This window comes from Varroa destructor, unplaced genomic scaffold, assembly GCF_002443255.2.
Source record: "Varroa destructor unplaced genomic scaffold, Vdes_3.0 BEIS01000001.1, whole genome shotgun sequence".
NCBI lineage: Eukaryota > Metazoa > Arthropoda > Arachnida > Mesostigmata > Varroidae > Varroa > Varroa destructor.
The window spans coordinates 48,634,598-48,656,203 of NW_019211454.1; the positions used below are offsets into that span (position 1 = coordinate 48,634,598).

Genomic DNA, 21,606 nt, shown 5'->3' on the forward strand with positions numbered 1-21,606 from the left:
TATATATATAAATTTATTTAGTAATCCTTAATTTGCACGAATCATCTTATTCACAGTGTATAGATACAATTTTAAAGTTAACTTCATATTCGAATGATTGTTCCCAACGTGCTCAAACAATGTTGACGTACATCAAAATCGCGTACTGAAAGTTGCAATAAGAGCCTCGTAAAACGAAGTGATTTCAAGGATTTAGATATTAACTTATCAGACGCATTTCGGAAACATCGTGCCGTTTCGCCTCAACAACATACAACATATCACGTCAGAATTTTATACGACGATTTGAGTTTGTTTTGACCTAACCCAAATCACTTCTCCCACAACCATTTCCTCTTCCGAAACTATTTCTAGAAGCTAAAGCTGAGTTCTCAGATAGACATAGGATCCGTTGCAGAATTTAAACTACGCGCAAAATTATTTGTTCCACTAACCTATTGACAGCTAGTTGTATAGTTTGAGTTTGCGATTCCACTTCAATTGGTAGGGTCAAATTATCAAACAGCTTGGGATGAACAATGGTAATCGTTGGGGTTCCCTTGCGTGACCAAGTGTGTCTCCGTTCACTCGAACGTAATACCACTGCACCAATGCGAATTTCGCGCTTTTTCCGTACTGAAAACTCTTGTCTTAACGGCGATAATAATAAGGTGCTATTTAACGTTAGTTGCATTAAGGCTGAACAATATCGATCTAGAAAATTTCTGCCACGTCAGAAAACAGATGTGCACAGCAGTGACCTTATACGACTGGTTTCAGCCACTAACTTGCGCATGATTCTATAATAGAAATGTATTACAGCTGTGCACTTTTATGGTGACTGGTGGTGGAGCAATCCAGGCAAACTAGGTTCGGAAAATGTTTTGCAAAAGCTGTTTTGAAGGGAGCCGTCGTTTCGACCGACAGTTTCTTCGCTGTCGATCGGCACCGCTGGTGATTGATGGAGGAGACGTAAGGTCTTCGCTCAGGGAAAACGGCGACATCAGGTGAAGCATTGGATGAATATATACTCGTCGTACGTGACGTTATGTATAAAAGAACATCTTGAACCGGTTAGCAGGTCTGCTTAGATGGCGGATGCTAGCCTGTATTTAAGGCGGTCAAAAGCTTCTCTTTCTTAGCAGAAACTTTGTTTTCAGAAAAAGATTTGTAACGGTTTTCTTGAGATGTGCTTCGCTTATTGCCTGTTGACAATATTTAGTTGACTCACGCGACGCACCGCTGCGGACTATTAGTTGAATTCCTCTGTACTAGAGTTGGTGTGGTCTCCTAAGCCAGCTAGTTTCCTTTTGGAGCAATTTTTGTGCGTAGATTATTGTGGATGTAAGCATTTTGATTATTTAAACTTCTGATTCTTTTCTGACCTGCTCAGTTGTTACACGTGATCCACTTCAATTTTTTAAATTGGTGACACAAGCAATTTTATTTTCGTTCATTAAGTTGTCTTCCATTTTAATTCCGCGATAATACATATGCCTTACCTCAAACTTTCAGCCCATAGACCTGTTGGTAATAAGGAGAATGCATTTAAATACATTAGGCTTCGACTTGATTCCGTGCTTGAAATTTGAAAAAACCTTGCCAATAGAAATAATAATAAAAGCGACCTGCGTCGCTGAAAGCACTGCGATGTGACACACACTGCATCTAATAAATCATATCGTAACCTATCCTTTGCGCTTGCATTAGCCTCTATATTAATTTGTGAAATTAAAACATGATAAAAATGATAGTTTTACCCGATTAAAGCAAAGAGACTAAGTATTAAATTCGTACATGCCTATTGAATTAGGAAATTTTACTTTTCAAATCCACGCCCTTTCGATACCGATATAGAACTAAAATTCGTATGTAGTTTCATACGTTTCTGATTATGAAAAGATGTTTTTTTGGTTTCAGTCACGCAACCTGTTCGGCAAAATGCTTGTGAACTAAAGTAAGATTCAACTAAAGTATAAAATAAGTTTTCGGGTGTTGCCCCATGCCTATGCAAGATGTACGGCACAATGCTCTGACTCGGTTATGCACTTTGAGGAATATTGGTATAAACGTCAAGTGGTATACTTTTGGCTTTCACATCTAGGGTGGCTTTACACGCAAGTATGGTTTATCAGTACATATAAACACTGCACGACTCTAACCTAATGAGTGCGACGTATGTTTTTGTTTTTTCATAACAGGAAGAGAGTTGGAAAAAAGCTTTTTCCATCTTGGCGTATTCAGCACCGGGGGGACGGGGGGGGGGGGGGGGGAGCGTAACTGGGGTAACGGTTTCTACAGCACGACAATAGGTCAGAAAAGTTAGTCCCAAATTAATGAGAAAAGATAAATTAGAACTGGAAATATTTTAAGTATAATACGAACAAGTGCATTTCGTTCGCATTCTACAAACTTTTGCTTAGGATAATAATAACGATTCATATCATGGCATTCGCATTTGCGATTGCTTGCACGTGTGTAGACCCATAGCCACACTATCAAAAACGTGTTTTTACGGTTCGGCAAATGCACATGGTGTTGGGCTATTGTTCAGCGAAACGCACGTGGTCAATGCCCTCATACTTAACTTAATGAAGCCCAGAACGAGATTAAATTTCCATTGATATTTTATCAATAAAATTTATCTAATTCAAACTTATAAAGTGTAGTTATTAACAGAAGGCTTTACAAAGGGAAACAATTATAGAAAAGTATTTTTTGTAAATAATACAGTCACTCAACAGCACTTTGTAGACATAAAATAACCACAAAAAAAGAAATCATTTATCGAATGATAAATATCAATATAAGTTATAAACGCACAGTATTATCTTAGGAATATAACTAAGACAAACATTTGTCCATGTTTCCTAGACCAGATTTCATAATTTCAATATGAGAAAATGTATATAAATCTCTTGCTGAAATACGAATTCAAAAGGTACCTCTGTTTCAAGGAGTGAAATACACAATAAAAAAGATCGTCTTACGTATTTTCCATAATGCTGAAATTCGAGTTTTTGCTGCTACGTAAAATACTTAGATGTTTTATGCAATGAAAATTGACTGAATTGCAAGCTATATAAAATGCTCACTATTGCTTATATTTATATAGTGAAAATACGCATCAGATAACAAAGCTGACAAATATTCTAAATTGATATACATGAAAAATAAAAAAGGCCATTGTAGGTCTTGTTAAATAGATATTCTATTTAGTGCAAAATCGGTACGAGCTGCTGAGTAAAAGCACTTTTTGTCGAAGTAATTAGTAAAACTATTATTATGATTTATTGCACATGCATAGCAGATATTACTACATTAGCACCTTTCAGGTGTATATTTCTTACGCAGGTTTCAACATTTTGGTTACTGCGACTGCGCATAAAAACAATTAACTGTCAGTGATGTTACATTCTGCTTTACAATAAAGTTTACAAATTTAGGCTCAGTTTATTGAGCTTCTGCAGCCAGCTTTTTGCTTTTCAACTGTTCAAGACCAATTCGTCTCAACTCAGTAAATCCCAACCCGCCAAACAGCTTTGCTTCTTCGTCAAGATCTTCGGCAAAATCAGTAAACACGCACTTCTTTCCGGTGAGTGGATCAATTATATTGCCATTGGTGAAGACTGTTTTTTTTATTCGATGATTGACTTTCAGGCTCATTCGTTCCGGTAATTCTTCAATAATGACCCAGTCACCGGGCTGACACTTCTCGTTCTCATCGAACGTTTCGAACTCCGCACGGTGCTTATAATGCGCCTTAACATATGTGTCGAAAAAAAAATACGGCACATTAACCGTGCACACTTTTTTGGTCGTTGCGGCGATCACTTTGCCGAGCATCATTTTGGTCTGAAGGGTCATTTTCGTCGATTTTTATGTGCAATTACTTTTGGCTAGATCAGCAATGGACGGATAAAACGTCGGCGCACCTTCGACACGAGGGCAGTAATATGCCGTATTTGACTGCACAGGACTGCTTTACTAGTGAAATAATAAATCGAACAGCTTCACTAACCATGTACTAGCATGGGATACCGCGATTTCTACAATTTAGTACACCGCCACACAGGCATCGACTACCTGCACGCTAAGCGACCGAAACAAAGTGTCAGGGTCTTCACATAATGTCTTCTCCGCCATTTTGATATGGGTGGATGGATGGATGGATGGCAAGGGTGGCATGCAGATGCAACGGGCGGCCGAACAACCTCGGCGACGCAGCTACATCTCTTGCAATAAATACATACGCAATGGATGTCAATGAAGAGCACGTTTCCATATAAATACCACGGTGCCTGTGGTGACGTATATATAATATATAGCAATAATGGTACTGGTATCCTGGTGTACATCTCTCGAAAGCTAAAGACTACCCATACATAGCTGAAAAAAATAACAGATATGATATACAATATAACAGTTCATCTTATACTTTAGCTGCACTATAGACGTCGTTGAGTAAACATTTGCAAATATGATTTAATATAGTAAACACTCGATTCTGTGTTAGTAGGTTAAGCCCTGTTTAAGGACCTAATCGACTTGTGGGAGATTATCTCGATCCCTAAGAGGGTTCTAACTTCAGTGACATGGCAGATATAATAATATTACAGAAATCTATTTTAAGCACTATTTATGCAACTGATTCCAATCGACATAGCTGCCGAGTGCTAGCCATAGGCCAGCAGCCACAACTGTACGTTAGTTAGATAAATTTGACCCGCAAAGAATCAATAAGAGAAGCAACAGTATTAAACGTACTAACATTTAGGGCAAACTTGCATAACATGTTACGAAAAACTGCTATATTCAGCAAATGGAAAAGTTGGAAAAAAAAAAGTTATTTTAATAATGCAGTAAAGCGCGATATGTATAATCAAACGTAAACAGCTAACGCTTGCAAATCTTCTTGTGAAGAGCCAAAGAACTAGGGAGTTGTAATATTTGTTGTATAAAAACGTAGCACTTGAAAGTGTTTCGTCTTGTAGGTTTAAGTAATGTCTGTTTATAATCAATTCTTTATATATGTATGAAATTATAATACAACTAGAGATCCTATTATACTAAAGGGTTTCAAAGTTTCGGGCTAACGGAGCAAAACGTGACAACACTACTCGTGCAAAAAAAAATCACTGAATATCACAAAAGAAACCATAATGTAAACATGACGCTCTGATCGCGTCTATATTTCGAGCAGCGAAAAAAATTTTAAAAAGCTTTAAATTTATCTTCGCGGCGTATTATCTCCAGGGCTTGCTGGAGATTGTGCATATGCATGCAAACCTACGCCTACCACGTTTCATATTTGTACGTACTATGAATGATAATAGAGTTTCATTAGTCTGAAGCAGTGAGTAGTGCCTTAAGACACCGAACGTAAATTTAGAACGACTAATTTTAGCGTTGACGCGTACACAATGTTCAACGTATCAGCAATCTGAGCACTGAGATCTGTGTATTTATTAGAAATGGTTGTAATTGTTAGCCGATTTGATCAAATATCAAACATCAATTTTTAAGGAGTAGTCAGGTTTTAGGCAACGTCGTAATAGCTCTCGAAATAATTGTTCTTTTTTTTTTTTTTTTTTTTTAGTACAAATATAGTTCACCCATTATTTAATTTTTGTACCTTAAATTTCATGCCCATAACGTGACTCAGCTAAGCGCGAACTAATATGCCTACATTATGTATGCCGCAAGCTTCGTGCTGAAATATTTGTAGAATTTTTTGTTCTGTTGAAGGTGTACAATGGTCTAAGTATTTATGTGTCGTTAGTGAGCATCTACATGGCTCAACCGAACGCGTATGCAATCTTAGATCTTACGTTTGAATGAATGGTAACAGTCGGGACGTGTGTGTACGAGATGAATTTAATCGCGGGAATCTTACTTCTCGATAATATAACTATTGTTTGGATTTTCAAATATCAAAAATTGTCGTCCTTTATCAGCATTGTCAATGTAGCTATCTGAAGTTTGGCTTTGCTCAAAATATAATTGTATTATTTAAAATTAACATATTCTAAATTTTCGAAACCTAAAATACGCATGATAATAAAAAAAAAAAAAACAATATTCTCCTATTATTAATTAGTCGAATCCCAGTTTAGCGATTTCTTTCCGCCTGCATATCGTTGCTTCTTCTATCATACAGCGGTACGCGTTGCGCTCTGCCGTCTAGCTAGAAATACCGAAAAAAACATTATAAGACGGTATCACAGAGAATGGCGTCACAACAAATAGATCTTCATATATTCCCCACTACCTATCATCCGACGGGGCAATACAATACACCAAAAAACTTTCATAACACTGCGAGCCGGCGATGCGTATGGTCACGGAGTGGTACTAGGCAGTCTTGGAGTGTACGCGCTAGGGTGCATTAATAGTTCTGCTTTTGTTGCCGCTCGTGCACAGGTTGCAACAAAAGTAACTGTGCAGCCTAAGTAATGCGAGCAATATTCTCTTTTGCCGTCCACCCTCGTGCCCAAGCCTTGCTCTTATTTACTTTGCTTCTTCATTGTACAGAGACGGCTCTGGGAGTAACGTTGCCCTCGATTTCACCGTTGTCACCAAGAACTCGACTACAACGAAAACCCTATCACCTTTGACTCCCGCTTTTCCCCTGTTCGCAGCCTTGCTGTCGTCAATCTTCTGGCCTGTGTACATTCACGTCGTTCGTTTAATATGTTTTGCTACGCGACTGGCCCTACTGGTATTACGACTCAGTCAGTCACCCATTTTCCCTCCTCGTTCTTGTGATGCTTCTACCAACTGCGTCTGCTTGCCCCTATACTTAGGAACTCGTGTCTAGTGTTCACTGCTTGCCACCTCCCAAGCTGGGTCCCAAAACAGCCAGGCCCTTCAAGAATGCCCCATACGGCCCATCTCTGTATGAGAGCATATCTCATATTCGTTGTCTGCGCAGATCGGAGGCAAACGGCTGGAAACAGAGAAGGACCGAGGATAGGCTGCAGCTGGAGCAAGTCATTTGCTTAACAACTAACTTCTGCACTTCAATAGCTCTGTCGATGCAGGCGTGCAACGCTGTCGCAGTCACATGAAATAGTGAAGCGCTAGTTTTGACAATAGCGTATCTTGCCAGCAACCACAAATAGCTAAATCGCAGTGGGGGGTGAGGACGAACAACTATATGGCTTGACCCTTGATGGCGAAAGAATAAAAGGGGCACTAAACTGGGTCATGGTTAGGGCATAGCGTGCGAAGTTTACGCAGTTAATAATGCCTAATGATCATTATGGCGGCAGGATAGCTATAGTGGCTGCTTACTTATTACTAGTATACTTAATTAATATACGCCCATATATTACATTGGACATCATTATACAAACAGTTATACGCATGTACAGGCAGAGGTGTGAACATGTAAGAAATGACGAAGCAAAGAGTGGAGTGCGGAATCACCTTATCCAGGTCAGCAATCTTAGCTATTCTAACAGGGATTGAAAGAACCCATGTTTCTAATACGGACAAACAAGATCAAAAGTGTGATATGGCGGAGAGTAGCAGTCGCAATGTCGTAACACACGAGTAATTATTGCGCACTTTCAAAATAGCGAGAGATCCGTCAGAAGAAATGCTGACATTAAATTATCTGAGATGTTAGAGATCTGGTATAAATCTACTAGGTCTATTATATCACAATTCTTATCTTGTTGTTGATGTACGCACGGGGTTTTCGGTGTACTGTGAGAATCAGATTAAGTTTCGTTAAACTAATATTGCTAACCTTAGCCAGAGTATAGTTTAAAATGGCTACAGAACAATGTCGGCTATGTTATGTAGCTATACGCGTCACATTCAGGGTCACCATATTCTATCAATAGATAATAAAACTGGTCAGGATTTTATGTTAAAATAGTCCTTAAGTGATAAGTACCAACATGGTTCTACGCCCTTCGGTTGCATAAAAGGTATATATTCGATTGTACAAATTAACTACACAACTATCGGGTCCATGAGCGCACCCTCAGCACATTTCTTTGACCATTTTAAACCTGAAGATCAAAATAGCTAGAGCCTTTTATAGGCGAACAATCATGCTCCTACATTCGTAGCCAGTCACGTTGAACCTTACCTAAAGACAGGTCCTGGTTCTGTGAATGGCCGTTGCACACCTGTTAACAAGGTATCTCTACTCTTTAGTCATTATTGTTAGGAAAATCGCGCCCTACTCTTATCTTTCCGCGTATGAGCTATGCTTTTTGGCTTTATTGCTTTCAAGGCCATGCACAAGCTTTTTCAACTTTATATCGTCTTGCGACTATGTAAGTTATTTAAAAGAAACCTGCCGACCTAGAGGTGGGACAGTGGCAAGTGTACGCCTAAAATTGCACGAAAAATCGTATTTAGAGAGCGTTACAAAACTAAGCTAAGTTAATATACATAAAGAATCTATTCTGGTTGTGTCATAGTAAGAAACTCGCTTATATAATTAGTGGTTTATATACATATATAAATTACATGGAAAGTCCTTTATAGGCAGAAATCGCTTTGATTCCCATAGAAGTGGTTTTCGCATAATGCTAAAGATGAGGCTAATGCTAAAATGTGTTGGCTTAAAGTTATGTTTACTGCATACTAGGGTATAATATTTTTTTTGGCCTTTATTGCGCTATGCAGACACATTTGCTTTTAAATTCTATAGACTGGGCTCTATACGCACATACAAATAACACATGGTTGTCTATAGCTCTCAATGAGGAACGGTGTATGTATCGTCACGTCGTCTCCGCCTGGCGTGTGTGCATTACTCGTTTCACCGATATAAATTATTACTCCCGTTAACTGAAAAAACGACCGCCGGGTTCCCACAAATGGTTCATAAGCGGACTGGAGATAATGGTCTCACGTGGCACATTCTGCGCCATGGCTAGGCAGTCGGTCTCACTCTTGTTCCAGTCGCATTTCCTCGACTTGTAATAGGTTTTTCAAACCTAAAAGGCGATTAGTAGCAAGTTTTCTCCCCTCTCCTTTTTGCACTGCGGCACGCCGGTCGAGAGAAGCTGTGATTATTTGCGTAGTGGAGGACGCATTACTTTTCGTCCTTTGTTATCGGCTTCTCGACTCGTTCCCTGATGATCTGTTGGATATCGTTCGAGCAACTGGTGCCAGTCGTCGGGAGCTAGTTTTTAGTGCTATGAGAGCAACAAGAAAAGCCGAAATCCATAGGCCTTTTCTCTCCGAAGACTGTGAGACTCTGGAAGAAATATAAAATTGCATAACGTTTGCCAATTTGACTCATTAATTAAGAGCCTAGTTGGTACTAGAAATTAGCGACAACACTGACAACCGGCTCAGTTAGTGTAGAAGAATAGACCGTTGTGTACTCGCCAAGTTTCTTTACCTTTTCCTTCTTATTTCCTTCTACTTTGCCTTTTCTTCTTTTCTTTTTTTTACTTTTTGCTCCTATTGCCTAGTCAAATAGCTTTGCCTCAGTTGCTGTCACCAGCAACAACAAGCTTCAGGCTGAGCAGGGATGGGGCAGAGGGAATCTGTAAAAAGAGGATGAGACCCTTACAGGAGTCCGGCGAGGAGAAAACGGACTGCACAACGCAGGCATTACCACCGTTTTGAGCTCACGGCAAGGAACTGGTTCCCAGCGCACTATGGCCATCGCAGATCACGACGCGTATCGCAAACGCCAAAGATAGCCCCTTAGGGACAAAACCGCTACGGCTATATACCGTACGATGACAGGCGCAGAGGCGTAAGAAAATATGTGGTGCCTGCTGGAAACGGCGGTAGCATCGGCAAACGAGAACTGTCAATGACGATTCTAACTCAACTACGCAATCCTCCTGGCGATTCAAAAGGGGCGACCCTCAGTTTAATTGTTGGCCTTCTTCTTCTGGCAATTGTCGGCATTTCGTCAAAAAGAGATTCTTCCACAATGGCGCGGCTACGTTACGCTGGCAGTCCCAGCCCACTTTACTTGCCTCATTTCGTCATCTGCCAGCAAGAATTGTTACCAATTGCCTCAGCAAGGGCACATATTACAGGTTAGATAAGAAGTTCTGCATATTTGCAACTGCTAAGACTCTAAGTAAATTATGATGGAACTTATAAATGTTCTTATGGTCTCTACGGGCTGAATTAGCTAGGCAACAATAGCGTGTTTTAATGAAAAAACAGTAAAGTTCATTAGTGTTTCTCTTTGTTTAGGTTAACTGCTCGTACAGAAAGAAACAAGAGAGGTGACTTGTTGTAACTTGTCTTCTTTATAACATAAACATCGTCGGGTCGCACAATGCCGTAGAAGCTGCTCGCAACCTAACGCCGAAGCAGCGTCGTTGACGATCTGTCATATACAAACATAATTCTGCCGCGAACGTACAACACTGTGCACATATAGGGGGAAATATCATCGTTGCCTAAGTAGAAAAAAGACGGAATATATATATATGTTTCTGGCCCGATTCCGTTATGATGAATGTGCTTACTTGGAAGAACCAAACGTAAGTTTAGCACTTACAACACACAGAATCGAATTCGTTACACGGTCATTTGCTATGAGAAGAAAAGTTAACTTCAATTCTAGCCCTATTACACCTTTATCAGAATGATAAAACTAATGTGGCTCCAGAGGGTTGATGTCTTTCTCAAAGGAAAATATTCGCTGTTTGTTCCATCAAAGAGCCATCAAATTTACTTTGAGAGCTGTATCTTCGGACGTATTGACGTCGTCTTACTACTTACATTACAGTGGATCAACACGTAACCCTTGTACCCCACATGTTAAACAATGGTCAGTACGAGTGTGTACCTCATACTGATGTCGTCTGACTATGAGAAGTACGTATGTACCCGGATTTAATGAGATATGCGTTAATGGTTTTCTATTTAAACGTCGTTTAGTAGTTCAAATTTTGCTTGAAACAAGATTTAAAGTGGCATAATCTGAATTTCCTTTTAAACAGACTTGAACACTTGAACATTCGTTCATAAGTAGAACGTATGTCAATTAAATTAATCAAGGAAGTTAACAGATGGGTGGTGACCGTGAAGGACCTTACAATCTGCCCTACCTGTATTCATCGGAGCTTAATATTTAGTGACCTTTACAACTAAAACATTAATAACTACCCAGATAAGTTTAAGTAACTATTCTCTACGAAGGGAAAACAATACTACACAACAATGTGTTTATAATACTCGTTGTGGGTATGCGGAGCTTGAATATTTGTCTGATGTTCATATCAGACTGTCTGCATAGATAGAGCTGTCTGCATAGATAGCTATATCTGAGATGGTCTTTCTGTACGCTACAAAATCAACGATTTTAATCCACCAAAGGTCCAATCAATGGTTAAAGCTGCTTGGGTACTTTTCTAGTCAGCTCGCATGGCTTGAATGATATTTGAGCATGCTTCTGGCGAAGAGATGATTTGAACGACGCTTCTAATGGTAGGCGCATCAATTAGGTAACGCCTATGATCGACTGTCCATTTTAACTAAAGAAGGCCACTCCCAAGTATCAACGTCGGCGTTCGCTCAATATATCGTCATTAAACATTGCTTTTGTGCTTGTTCATTTCTACATGTGGTATACGTGGCATATTTAAATGTAAGCTTGTGTTATTGAAATTATGATGCTACAACAATTACATCGTGAAATATTTTGCGCAGGATGATAATTATATTGCGGCTTACCCCACAGAATAACCTATTCCGTTCGTAAACAATAACATAATTCAAAGAGCCACGAGCGTTTTTAAGGGTCGTTCCTGCATTTCAAATACATCTGCCTCCTATAGACACTGTAACATCGGCCAATGTTCCGGGCATTATAATATAGGCTACATATTTAGGGCGAGTCACTAATCGATATCCACTCTGCGTGTCTATTTCAAGCACAAGCTTCAAATAATTCAGTCGGACATTACTTCAGGGGATCTGTTTCGAATCATTAACTTATTACGATTTAGTTGGAGAGAACGCGCCTATCGGGTATTCGGTAGAGAGTGCGAGGAAGGGTTAGTTTTCAGGCTTTCAACTTGAAGTATTTTCTTCAAGACAGACTTCATTTTGTGCTGGGAGCCACCGGTCGGATGGAATGTCCGGACGTGTTAAACTCGAGATACGAAGCTTCTCATACCAACCTATCTCCACACTTATCTACTCGAGCTAAAACCTTACGATTTTCCAGCAGTTGTTCTGCGATAAAGGCTTAAATTTCTGACAATTTGCGCTTATCTAAAATTTGATCGGTCGACTGACCAAAGGGACGAGGTTGACTCGAAAACTTTTAAGTAAAAATGACGAAGCACTGTAGGGTTAACCAAGTTCTGCTCGACGACTATATGTTTTCGAAATTTTTTAAACTCATTTTTCAATAACTTATTTTTTTGTTGTTAAACTCAAGCAACGTTACACGCTAAGGCTTGCTGACTGAATAATGGTTAACAAGCTGACAAAAGTCGCGTCTCGATGAGATCGTGTCCTCGATAGAGTTTGTTATGGATTTGCTATAACGTTTGAAATGACTTGAATACAAAGCCACATATTCAGATTGGCTATAATGATATAATTTCTATCATCTGCATCATTTTGAGGCGGCGTCAACGGCTCTTTGCAGCCCACGTCATTTTCGATCAATCAACTTATTCCTTCGTCCTTGTGAAGCAGCGTTTGAAACACTCGAAGTGTCTACATTTATGACAGCCTAACATACAAAACTTTCTGTATAACGGTTTCACAGATCTAACTCAATCTAATGTCATAGGGCAATTCGTGGAGTTATCGACATGCCTGTTGTACTGATCGAGTTTCATCGTCCCATGTCTCTCGGCTTGAATGAAGCATCCGCACGCGCTTGGATCAGCTACGATCAGTTGTTTAATCGAGTCCGTAATATATAAAGTGTAAACACATTTACGAAGTTCAGATGCTTCACTGAAGCTGTGATTTACTCGATGATCTAACGAACACGCCCAATTGTCAACTAACTTCTACGGGGCTGTTCTAAGTACTCGATTAGAAATCAAATCAAATATCGCAAACTGTTATTTGTTGCCGGTTCTTCTATTAGCACCTAGATAAACAGCCCACTTTTGAATTTGGCGCTAAAGTTACTGTTCGTGACACGATGCTGTGTTTAATCTGTTAACCTCACAAGGCCTTAAGAATCCAAATATACTGTTTAGCGGTAGTGCTTTACAGGTTAGTGGTAATGGGGAGATGGATTTATAACTGAATGTGAATAAACGTGACAATAGATGCCTTATAAAAATAATCCAAGTTGTGTCTCCTTCGAAAGTTCTTCGAAACAAAATACAAGCTAAACATAAAACGAAGGTCACAATTTGTTCTTAAAGCCAATCTTGGCGGGTCAGCAGACGAAAACTCTTTTAAATAGTTTACCTTTTATAGCAACCCTACAAAACGTCGTTGTTTGTCAGTTATCGAGCTTTGTTCTGGTCTTTTGAATATTTGTCTGCATGTTTGAAAACTAAGATTTAATGTCCGACATGACTACGTCTTCGTTTGCGACGTACCGTTGGACTTTTTAAGCTTGGCTTATTTTCCTAGATTTCAACATAACTCTGTAATATAGGATATACTCGAGTTCTATTGTCTCTGGTCTTTCACCTTCTTCTATTGACTACTAATATTACTGCCATACTTACGTGCCAAGCCATTGTAAGTAGCTGTATCGCAGAATTTACGAGCCGATCTTAGTCAAGGACCGAGACAGGGCACTAGTAAAATGAAAACAGTTAGCGATTGTCAGAAAAGATCAGTGTTTTAATATGAGGTCACTAGCCTCCATGGACGTTTCAACATAGCTAGTGTATATCGAATTTACATCGTAGATGCTTAGCGTTGCCTTCGCTTCTATTTGCTTTTATGTTCGCGTTTTCAGGGGGTTAAACCGAGGTCATCATAATGTTTTTAAAGGGACATATGTCTATATAGAATTTGTGAATCGAAGATCACTAAGTAGATGTTATATAAGTTTTTGCTATGCCGATCGTGATTGTACAACCCACGATCCTACTCTGATGTACAAATTTTAATCAACTCTGATACGAGGACCTTACGAGCCAAACAACCCATTGTTTCCGCACGTCAGTAAGTATACGGGAATGACTCGTGGCAGCTTTCTATCACTGGCAGAATAGAAAAATCTTTTCCCGACAATTATGAGCTTTATATTATGAGTTGTTTCACATTTTTTTAGCTTTTCTAAGCCTTAATGGTGAAAGGTATATCTCATTCTGAAACAGGTTTTTTACAGTGTTATCTCTAATGGTATCTCCTCAAGTATTCTAAATACTATAAGTATATAACTTCGTATGTTAAACAAAGTAAAAGTATTTTTGTTTTTTCTTTTAAATCTGTAGGTTGTTGTTCTGAGGTCTTGCATTTTTCACTATTTGTTTTTTTAGCAGAATGGAACCGAAGCTGATAAGTGGAGCGACAAATCTTCGAAAATCCTCGTCCTCTATTTTGTGCCATGACGAAATCCCTAGGCTTTTAATAACGTCCATGTCCAACAAACGACCGCTTGACAACTGTCTAGATGTCATTTTTTTTTTATTTAATATTTGCTTTTTGTTGGTTGTATCATCGCTGGCGTATTGACGCTGCTCCAACGTAGCTGACCAGACGACTGGAAAACGAATTAGGTTCCTATGTCATAAATGGTTTCTAGATCATAAATGAAAAAGTCTGCTTTTTAGTAAACGTATATGATATGTTTAGTTATCTTTGTGCCTGAACAGAAAGTATTTTAAAGATAAATACAAAAAAAAAAAAGGGTAAGGTAGTAAATCACACTTGATTATTATTGAACTGAATACCTGTGAATTATCTTCAAATTATATAGTTGTCCATTTTGCCAGCTTATTCTAGATTTGAGCACAATTGCATAAATATTGTGAGTTGTACATCTGGTTCAGCTGCTATGCATTGCTTCAGGCAGTTCCAGAAGAATACGAAGTGTGCCTATACTCGGCCTCAAGCCTAAAGCACTTGACGTGTTTTTAAGTTTAATTGGTAGACATCTTACCATTCGAAGACGGTTACATATATATGCCCATAAGTAGAAGAGAACTGTGGTAGACGATTCTGTATCAAGTTAACGAAGCCGGCCATCAGTGCCGTTACCCTTCGCGGCTGGAGGCATTCGGTGAAACTGATAATTCCTTTCGAGTTTCTCTCTAACTTTTATTTCAGTGTAGTTCGTCTGCCCATCTGAGATTTAACTGATAGATCTCTATAGACTCGGTCTACTTTCAGACGAGGCTGGGCTTTCGGGCCCCACGGATCATGTTTGTTTCCACGTCTGCTGTTGAATTCTAACGTTTGCAAATCCAGTGGCAAGTGCTGGGTAGTCGAGAAATCAATGTCATTATATTTGATTCATGCAAGACAGACATCTTCCGACTCAGCAGGCAACGAGAATGTTTTGTATTACTGTACATTCCATAATTGACACATAAACGGCATAATAATGTATCACCGTTCTTATCCTGTTTGTGGTATTCCATGCTCTCACAGTGATACCATCGTGCATCGTGTGTATCTCCGCAGTTCGAGGAGTAGAAACGAATCTCTGTTGAGTAGTAGAGTTTCATTAACAGAAGGACGCTGAACAGGTTCTTAGTACTGCTTAAGGGAAATACGCCTAACTGTCGTGTGTGGTCGGGCGAACGTTTGGTCAACAATGCAGGGTATATTGGCGAGAAAAATGGTCAGCGTAGTTACATTTTCAATTATTTGGTATGCTTTGTTCTAGCCGTTGTTGCCGTGCTTGTGCTACAGTCTATTACTGTTACGCATGGGTTGGTTTTCATCTGCGGTCATGGCGCTAATATGGCGCTACAAACCTTTACCAGCCTCGTTCACGGCGGACTTCATTTCAGCGCAGTTGCAAGCTCAGCACAACATTTATCGTTCTCCCTTCACTCATCCTCGTTCTATTTCTGTTATTGCATCTCTTCGACCGCCTCTTCCACATTCATGCAGAGCTATCTCCCTCCCTATTGTTGTCACGTCGCATTTGTCTTACTTCAATTCCTATTGGGCTAACTGATTGGCTAAATCGGGCCTGGATTCTGGCTGGTCTCTCACGACACGAAATACGTCGACGATCTTTAAACGACGACATAGATAGCGTATTTATTGCTGATATGATGTCTTATTTGAATTGACCCAAGAAGAGTGGTTCAGCGTTTTGGATTAGATTCAACTGCAGAACACGACAGGACGATGGCCAAGGCTAACAAAGATAGGACAAGTTCAAACAAGACAGTTTGTAAACAGTGAAATAGTGGGGAGAGTCTAGGCCGATGTGGCTAGGAAACAGGGTGTATAGTTCCGATGTTGATTTGTTGCTAACCGGTAAAAAGGCACAAGCCTGGAAGAACAAACGCTCAACAGCTGTGACCCTTTGCCGGATTGAAACATAGTTTGAACTTTATAGATGGCATAAAAGTAAGTGCCAGGGTCAGGCCCTGAAATGGGTGAATGGTTCCGGGCCGCAATCATCTTTGTAAGGATTCTAGTTAACAGAAATTGTGCGACGTCAGGACCATCATCGGAGTCGCCTTAAGCCTTACGACCAGTGGTATGGTTCATGTACAGTTTCACGTATTTGACACATACATAGCTGTACTTGCGAACAGACTAGATCTCTTATACTACTAGCTTTCCTACGCTAAACTGGACTGAATAAACGCAGGTCAGACAGATATTAAGACGTCTTCCGCTTTGTTCGGTCATATAAGGAAAATACTCTTAGAAGTGTTACCACCACTCTGTTTACGATCATTCTGGTCAAAGATTCCGTGAGGCATTGGTAGTGGAGATATAGGGAAGAAACCGAATTAGTATGCTTTTTCCAGATAGACCGGTAGCTAAATAGGCGGTAGGTAGATAGACTAAACAAAAGTATTTAAGTATAAAAATGCCCATCACGTTTTCCACGGTTACAGCGTCACAGAGTGCTAATCCCGTGCATGACCTATCGGACAGAAGCAAACGTGTCGTTGAAATTGTCCGATCGGAAAGGAAGACAGAACGGAGTAGTGTCTATTTGTTTCATAGAACTGTATAAGCACATTATCGTGGCTAATAATGGCAGAAATGTGTTTCGTCTTCTCCCCTAAAAATACTTTCAACATGTGTAGCATAGGGCTTCTTACAAATTGTCCATGGCCATTTTCATCGCGGTTGAATACGGACAAACCTCATTGTGTTTCATGGAACATAGGAATATGTCTGTTTGTTTAAGTTGTCTTACAATTTTAGTGGTACATATAATATACGAATGTCTTATCAGTTTGGATGCTGGTGAAAAAGTTTAGTAACACTACAGGACGCTCGTTACAACAATGTCACTGTATCTGATGGGTAAACGATATTGTTTCTTTTTCTTTACATATCATTAACGGCTGCGGGGCTAATCAAGAAAAGTTGTTGCTCGAGTTCCGCCCCCAAGTGCGTACCTTTACTATAACAGGGGCCTCTCCCTGCGCGAAAATAATATATGCTTCGCTCTAGGCGTTTGTAGGCAAACATTTCCATGGACCTAAAGAATGACGCTGCCTTGCGGGCAGGCACCGTTTGAGGTGATTATAACGTGAATCAGTTCGTGCCGCTATCAATCAGGGGCTACGTGTAACTAGTTTACGTGTCGGGAATATCTATGCAAAAAACAGCGCCTGCGGCAACAATAGTTGGCACTGAAATTTGACGCACGTTCAGCTGCGTACAGACCTCATGGTAACGGCAAACATGATGGTCCAGCAAAAACAAACGTACACGCGCGTCTTTTTTTTTAAGCATTTTTAGGGCACAATTAGCTTATCGTTTACAGAATTGATTAAAGATAGATATCTCTCAATCTTTCGGATTTTTTTTCCATTTCTGGTCTACTTTTCAATTTACTGGTTTCGAGTGAAAAACGCTCATTTCTTAAATAAGGCTATATAGCTTATACAACAAGTAGTATTTACACAAGGCCCAGACTTATGAGTCACCTTTCCATGCTTTTCAAATGATTGCATATGGTCAAGGGTTGTATTAGGAAATAAGGGGTTCTATGGCGGCTGCATTTCGTCACGAAAAGCTTGTTCAACTAGAGACCTTTAGTTTCCAAATAATAATCGGCTGTCTTGAGGAATTAGAGATTTAAGAATTTACTCGAAAAAAACACTATTACACACATTCAGCTTGCATATTTTGTTATAACAAGGGCAACTCTTACGTGCAAGGTGACATGGCAAAATCTCGTCATGGAGCTATTTTTACTGAACGTTATATATATATATATATATACGTATGGCTTTTTTATCAGAATAAATGTCGTAGTGCTAAATTAGCTCAGCGTCAGTGCAGAAATGATCACTGAAGTGTTGCTGCTATCGTAGATTTCGTCATTAGCGTCGTTATGGGCAATAAGCGTTTTTGTCGACATTTCAACATTTATTCACGGCAACGTTGGCGTCCTGCTTTTCCCCCATCTTAGTTCTGTTCTGACATCGCGATGGTAAATTGATTTTGGATTCCAAGAATAATCCTTTAAAGTCATTACGTCGAGGTCTTCTCTATGTTTCGATGGAACGGAGAACCATTCGGCCGCCAGATCAAGGAGAAACGAAAGGTTTTCTTATGTTAAGCCACGCAATACACGTTTTATGGGTTATTCAAATACATGAGCGTCCGTATCGCTTTGTCAGGGCTGCGAAGCACAGACTCTCCGTTTTTTTTTCTTCGCCTCCGTATTTATTGCATTTGCACTTTTTCCAATTTTATCTCTACAAAAGCATGCTGTTCTCGATACATCGTCATTTGTCCGCTCGTGCCTAATCCCTACTCATCTTTTTACGTCTTTGTCCTTGGTACATACATTTGTCTGTTCTGTTTGGGGGATTGGAGAGGCTGGCAAAAAGACAGAAGAAGGAAAGGTTTGAATGACTTCAGAAAAAGACTACGTCCCAAAGCCGAAAAACGAGAGGGTACGCTTCTCATAGAGTTTCAAGTGGCATGCGTCAGTCGAATGCTCCAGGACAGAGGGACTACTGAAACTGATGAGTGGATCGGTTGCACCTGTACAAGACTGTAGCGGTTACGACTATACGAGCGACACTATTCCGAACTAAATCATACTCGTCTTGTACACACACAGGTATAGCAAAATGAAAGACCTGTTGCCTGAAAAGGACCATCGGCTTTCGATGATTTACGAGACAAAAAAAAAGAGTTGAATATGCTGGTACCATTAGATCGGTAATGTCGTAGACATAGAAAGCGATTAACTAGCTGGACATTGATGATGCCCTTTTATCAAAAAACCGTGAACCGTGAGAATACTCTCTCGTAACATGAACTAGCATCTATTTCAGATCCATGGGGAAGTCCAAGTTATTTCAAACAGCAGACCATCGAAGTAATAATCAGGGTTAACTACAGACCTCAGAAACTACTAGAGTATCATGTTGTGTTCGTGTAAAGTTTCCCATAGCATAGTAGTGGTATATCCGCTTTAAGAATGAGTCCCATAAGAATCGGATGAGTCACTTCTTAGAGTAAATCCATGAGATTCGTTATTTTTCGAGCTGCAACAATGTGTCGTTTTTTGCGCGGCTTGGTCCTTTGTGTTAAGACGTATTACATATAAGGGACCTACCCCAGTTCAGCGTACCCAAGTCGAGACATGCTCGATTCAAACAAGTCAGAACTATTTTCAAAGCTTGCTATGATCGACTCTCCCGTCTTAATTTCGACAGTTTTAGTTATCTCGGTATTTACTGCACTTATTGCAATATAAGTTATGGTTTCTAATTATAGTAATAATACCACATTTACCTGTTTGGATGTGTATGTACTACACACGTGTTTATTTGTGCCTCTCATGCATGTAATTCTAATGGTTTCTCCTTGGCTAGGCATAGGAAAGTGTATGCTTAAGGAAGTATAGTAGATCATCAACTTGCAGCAAGTTGCAAACGTTTGATATTTTTATTATGTGCATGTAGTTACTATAAAGCACCCGTTTAGGATAGTTCAGCTACCGGTTTACTCAGACTAGATGTGTTATGTCTACCAGCTGATCGAGTATGCACAATATATAAGCCGCAATGGTTTCAATTATATTTTAAATGTTAGTCAAATCAGGTAACCGCATCTGTCTGAGCTCAAGACAAAGCATAACGATAATTTCTTTTAAATAAATTTTTTAAAATGAAAAAAATATCTTGCCCAATAAACTCTTGAGAAATTATATAGACTATTTTTCTAAACTTTATCTATGCTTTTAAAAATTAAATTAGCACAAAAATTGCATGAATAAAGCGGTCCCGGTGCTTTATAGATTTGTACATGGTTCATCTATACGCTTGGGCTACTTGGGCTACGGTTGGATTAGGTATAGGACTGAACGACAGAAAGCTTGTAGCATGCGACAGATAGCATCGTACGACAAGCCCAACTGTTGCGATCAGCGAAAAACGGATTCCCTTCATATTTTCGGCTACTGCTATATGGACTCTCCGAGAATACCCCATGTCTGGAGTAACGGAGAAGGCCCAGGTTTACTTAAGGCCTTAATGCGCTTAAACCCTTTATTTAAATCTATAATAAAACGATGGTAGATTGTAGATAGTAGTTCGACATTGGCGATCTGCTTGTAATCTGAATGATTTCTTCACACATCTTCAATGAACGACTCAACAATAATAACCAGAAGAAATTACCGGCGTTTGCCGATGCGATGGTGCGTGATCCATAGAACTGAGTTAGAAATAAAGGCTTTATACAGACTTCAGTACGGAGATTTTGTTTCGGAGAGGGTATGGTGACTGTTGATCGATGCAGTACCTTGTAATATAAGTTGAAGTTTTATTTAGTGGCTCGAATCACTCGCCACTTCCCTTTAACGTTATCTGGTATTATAATAAAAAAAGATGCACAAAGACACTAGATTTGGCGATATTAAGGGCTAGCTTTACACCCATTTATCACGAACAGACAAAAAAGCAAAAGTTCTCTTTTCGTTCACGCAATTTTTCTGCAGAGTGTTTAGAGCATCATTAAATTTTACACAACAAGTACCCAGCCCATTGAAGAGGTATCATGCGAATTGTTCAAAATGTTATATGAGTTTTCTATATCAGACAGCGCCGCAGTGTTGCGTGGTGCATCTGTCCGCGTTAATATTGATCGCGGCGTTTTCTTCAGTAAAATACTTTACGTTAAAAACGCCTACCATCGTATAATTTATACGGCTATTAACGACCGGGCGAAACTATCACGTAATTGGTTCTGAAATTTTTTTTGCCCACAATGGCAAAAGTTTATCGCGGATCTTCGTTTAAACGCCTGGAACAATTTCATTTCTACTTAGAGTTTCGCAAGAACTGCAATACAACGGCAAAGATGGCTTTCCGACGTCGCTTTTTCTTTGACGCTTTTACATTTTCTGCTAAGGGGCAACGGTATGAACCTAAAATAATTTCAAAGTAAAATGTGACATTTTGGAGTTTTTAAAATAATTTACCTATATACTCTTGTGTGAACAATACTGGAAAGTACTAGAGCAGAAGTATATTAATCAAACTACAATATATATATATATATATATTCGATATAGAA

General features: G+C 39.5%; 2 protein-coding genes across 4 annotated transcripts in view; both read right to left on the reverse strand.

Annotated features, from left to right (window-relative positions):
• The window catches only part of LOC111243401 (frequenin-2-like), a 97,350-nt gene that overhangs the window by 27,903 nt on the left and 47,841 nt on the right, over positions 1–21,606 (reverse strand). The gene's annotated exons all lie outside the window — the stretch shown is intronic.
• Positions 3,233–4,141, reverse strand: mRpS17 (mitochondrial ribosomal protein S17). Its single transcript, XM_022788902.2, has one exon. The coding sequence runs from the start codon at positions 3,844–3,846 to the stop codon at positions 3,433–3,435; it is 414 nt and encodes a 137-aa protein (XP_022644637.1). The 5' UTR covers positions 3,847–4,141; the 3' UTR covers positions 3,233–3,432.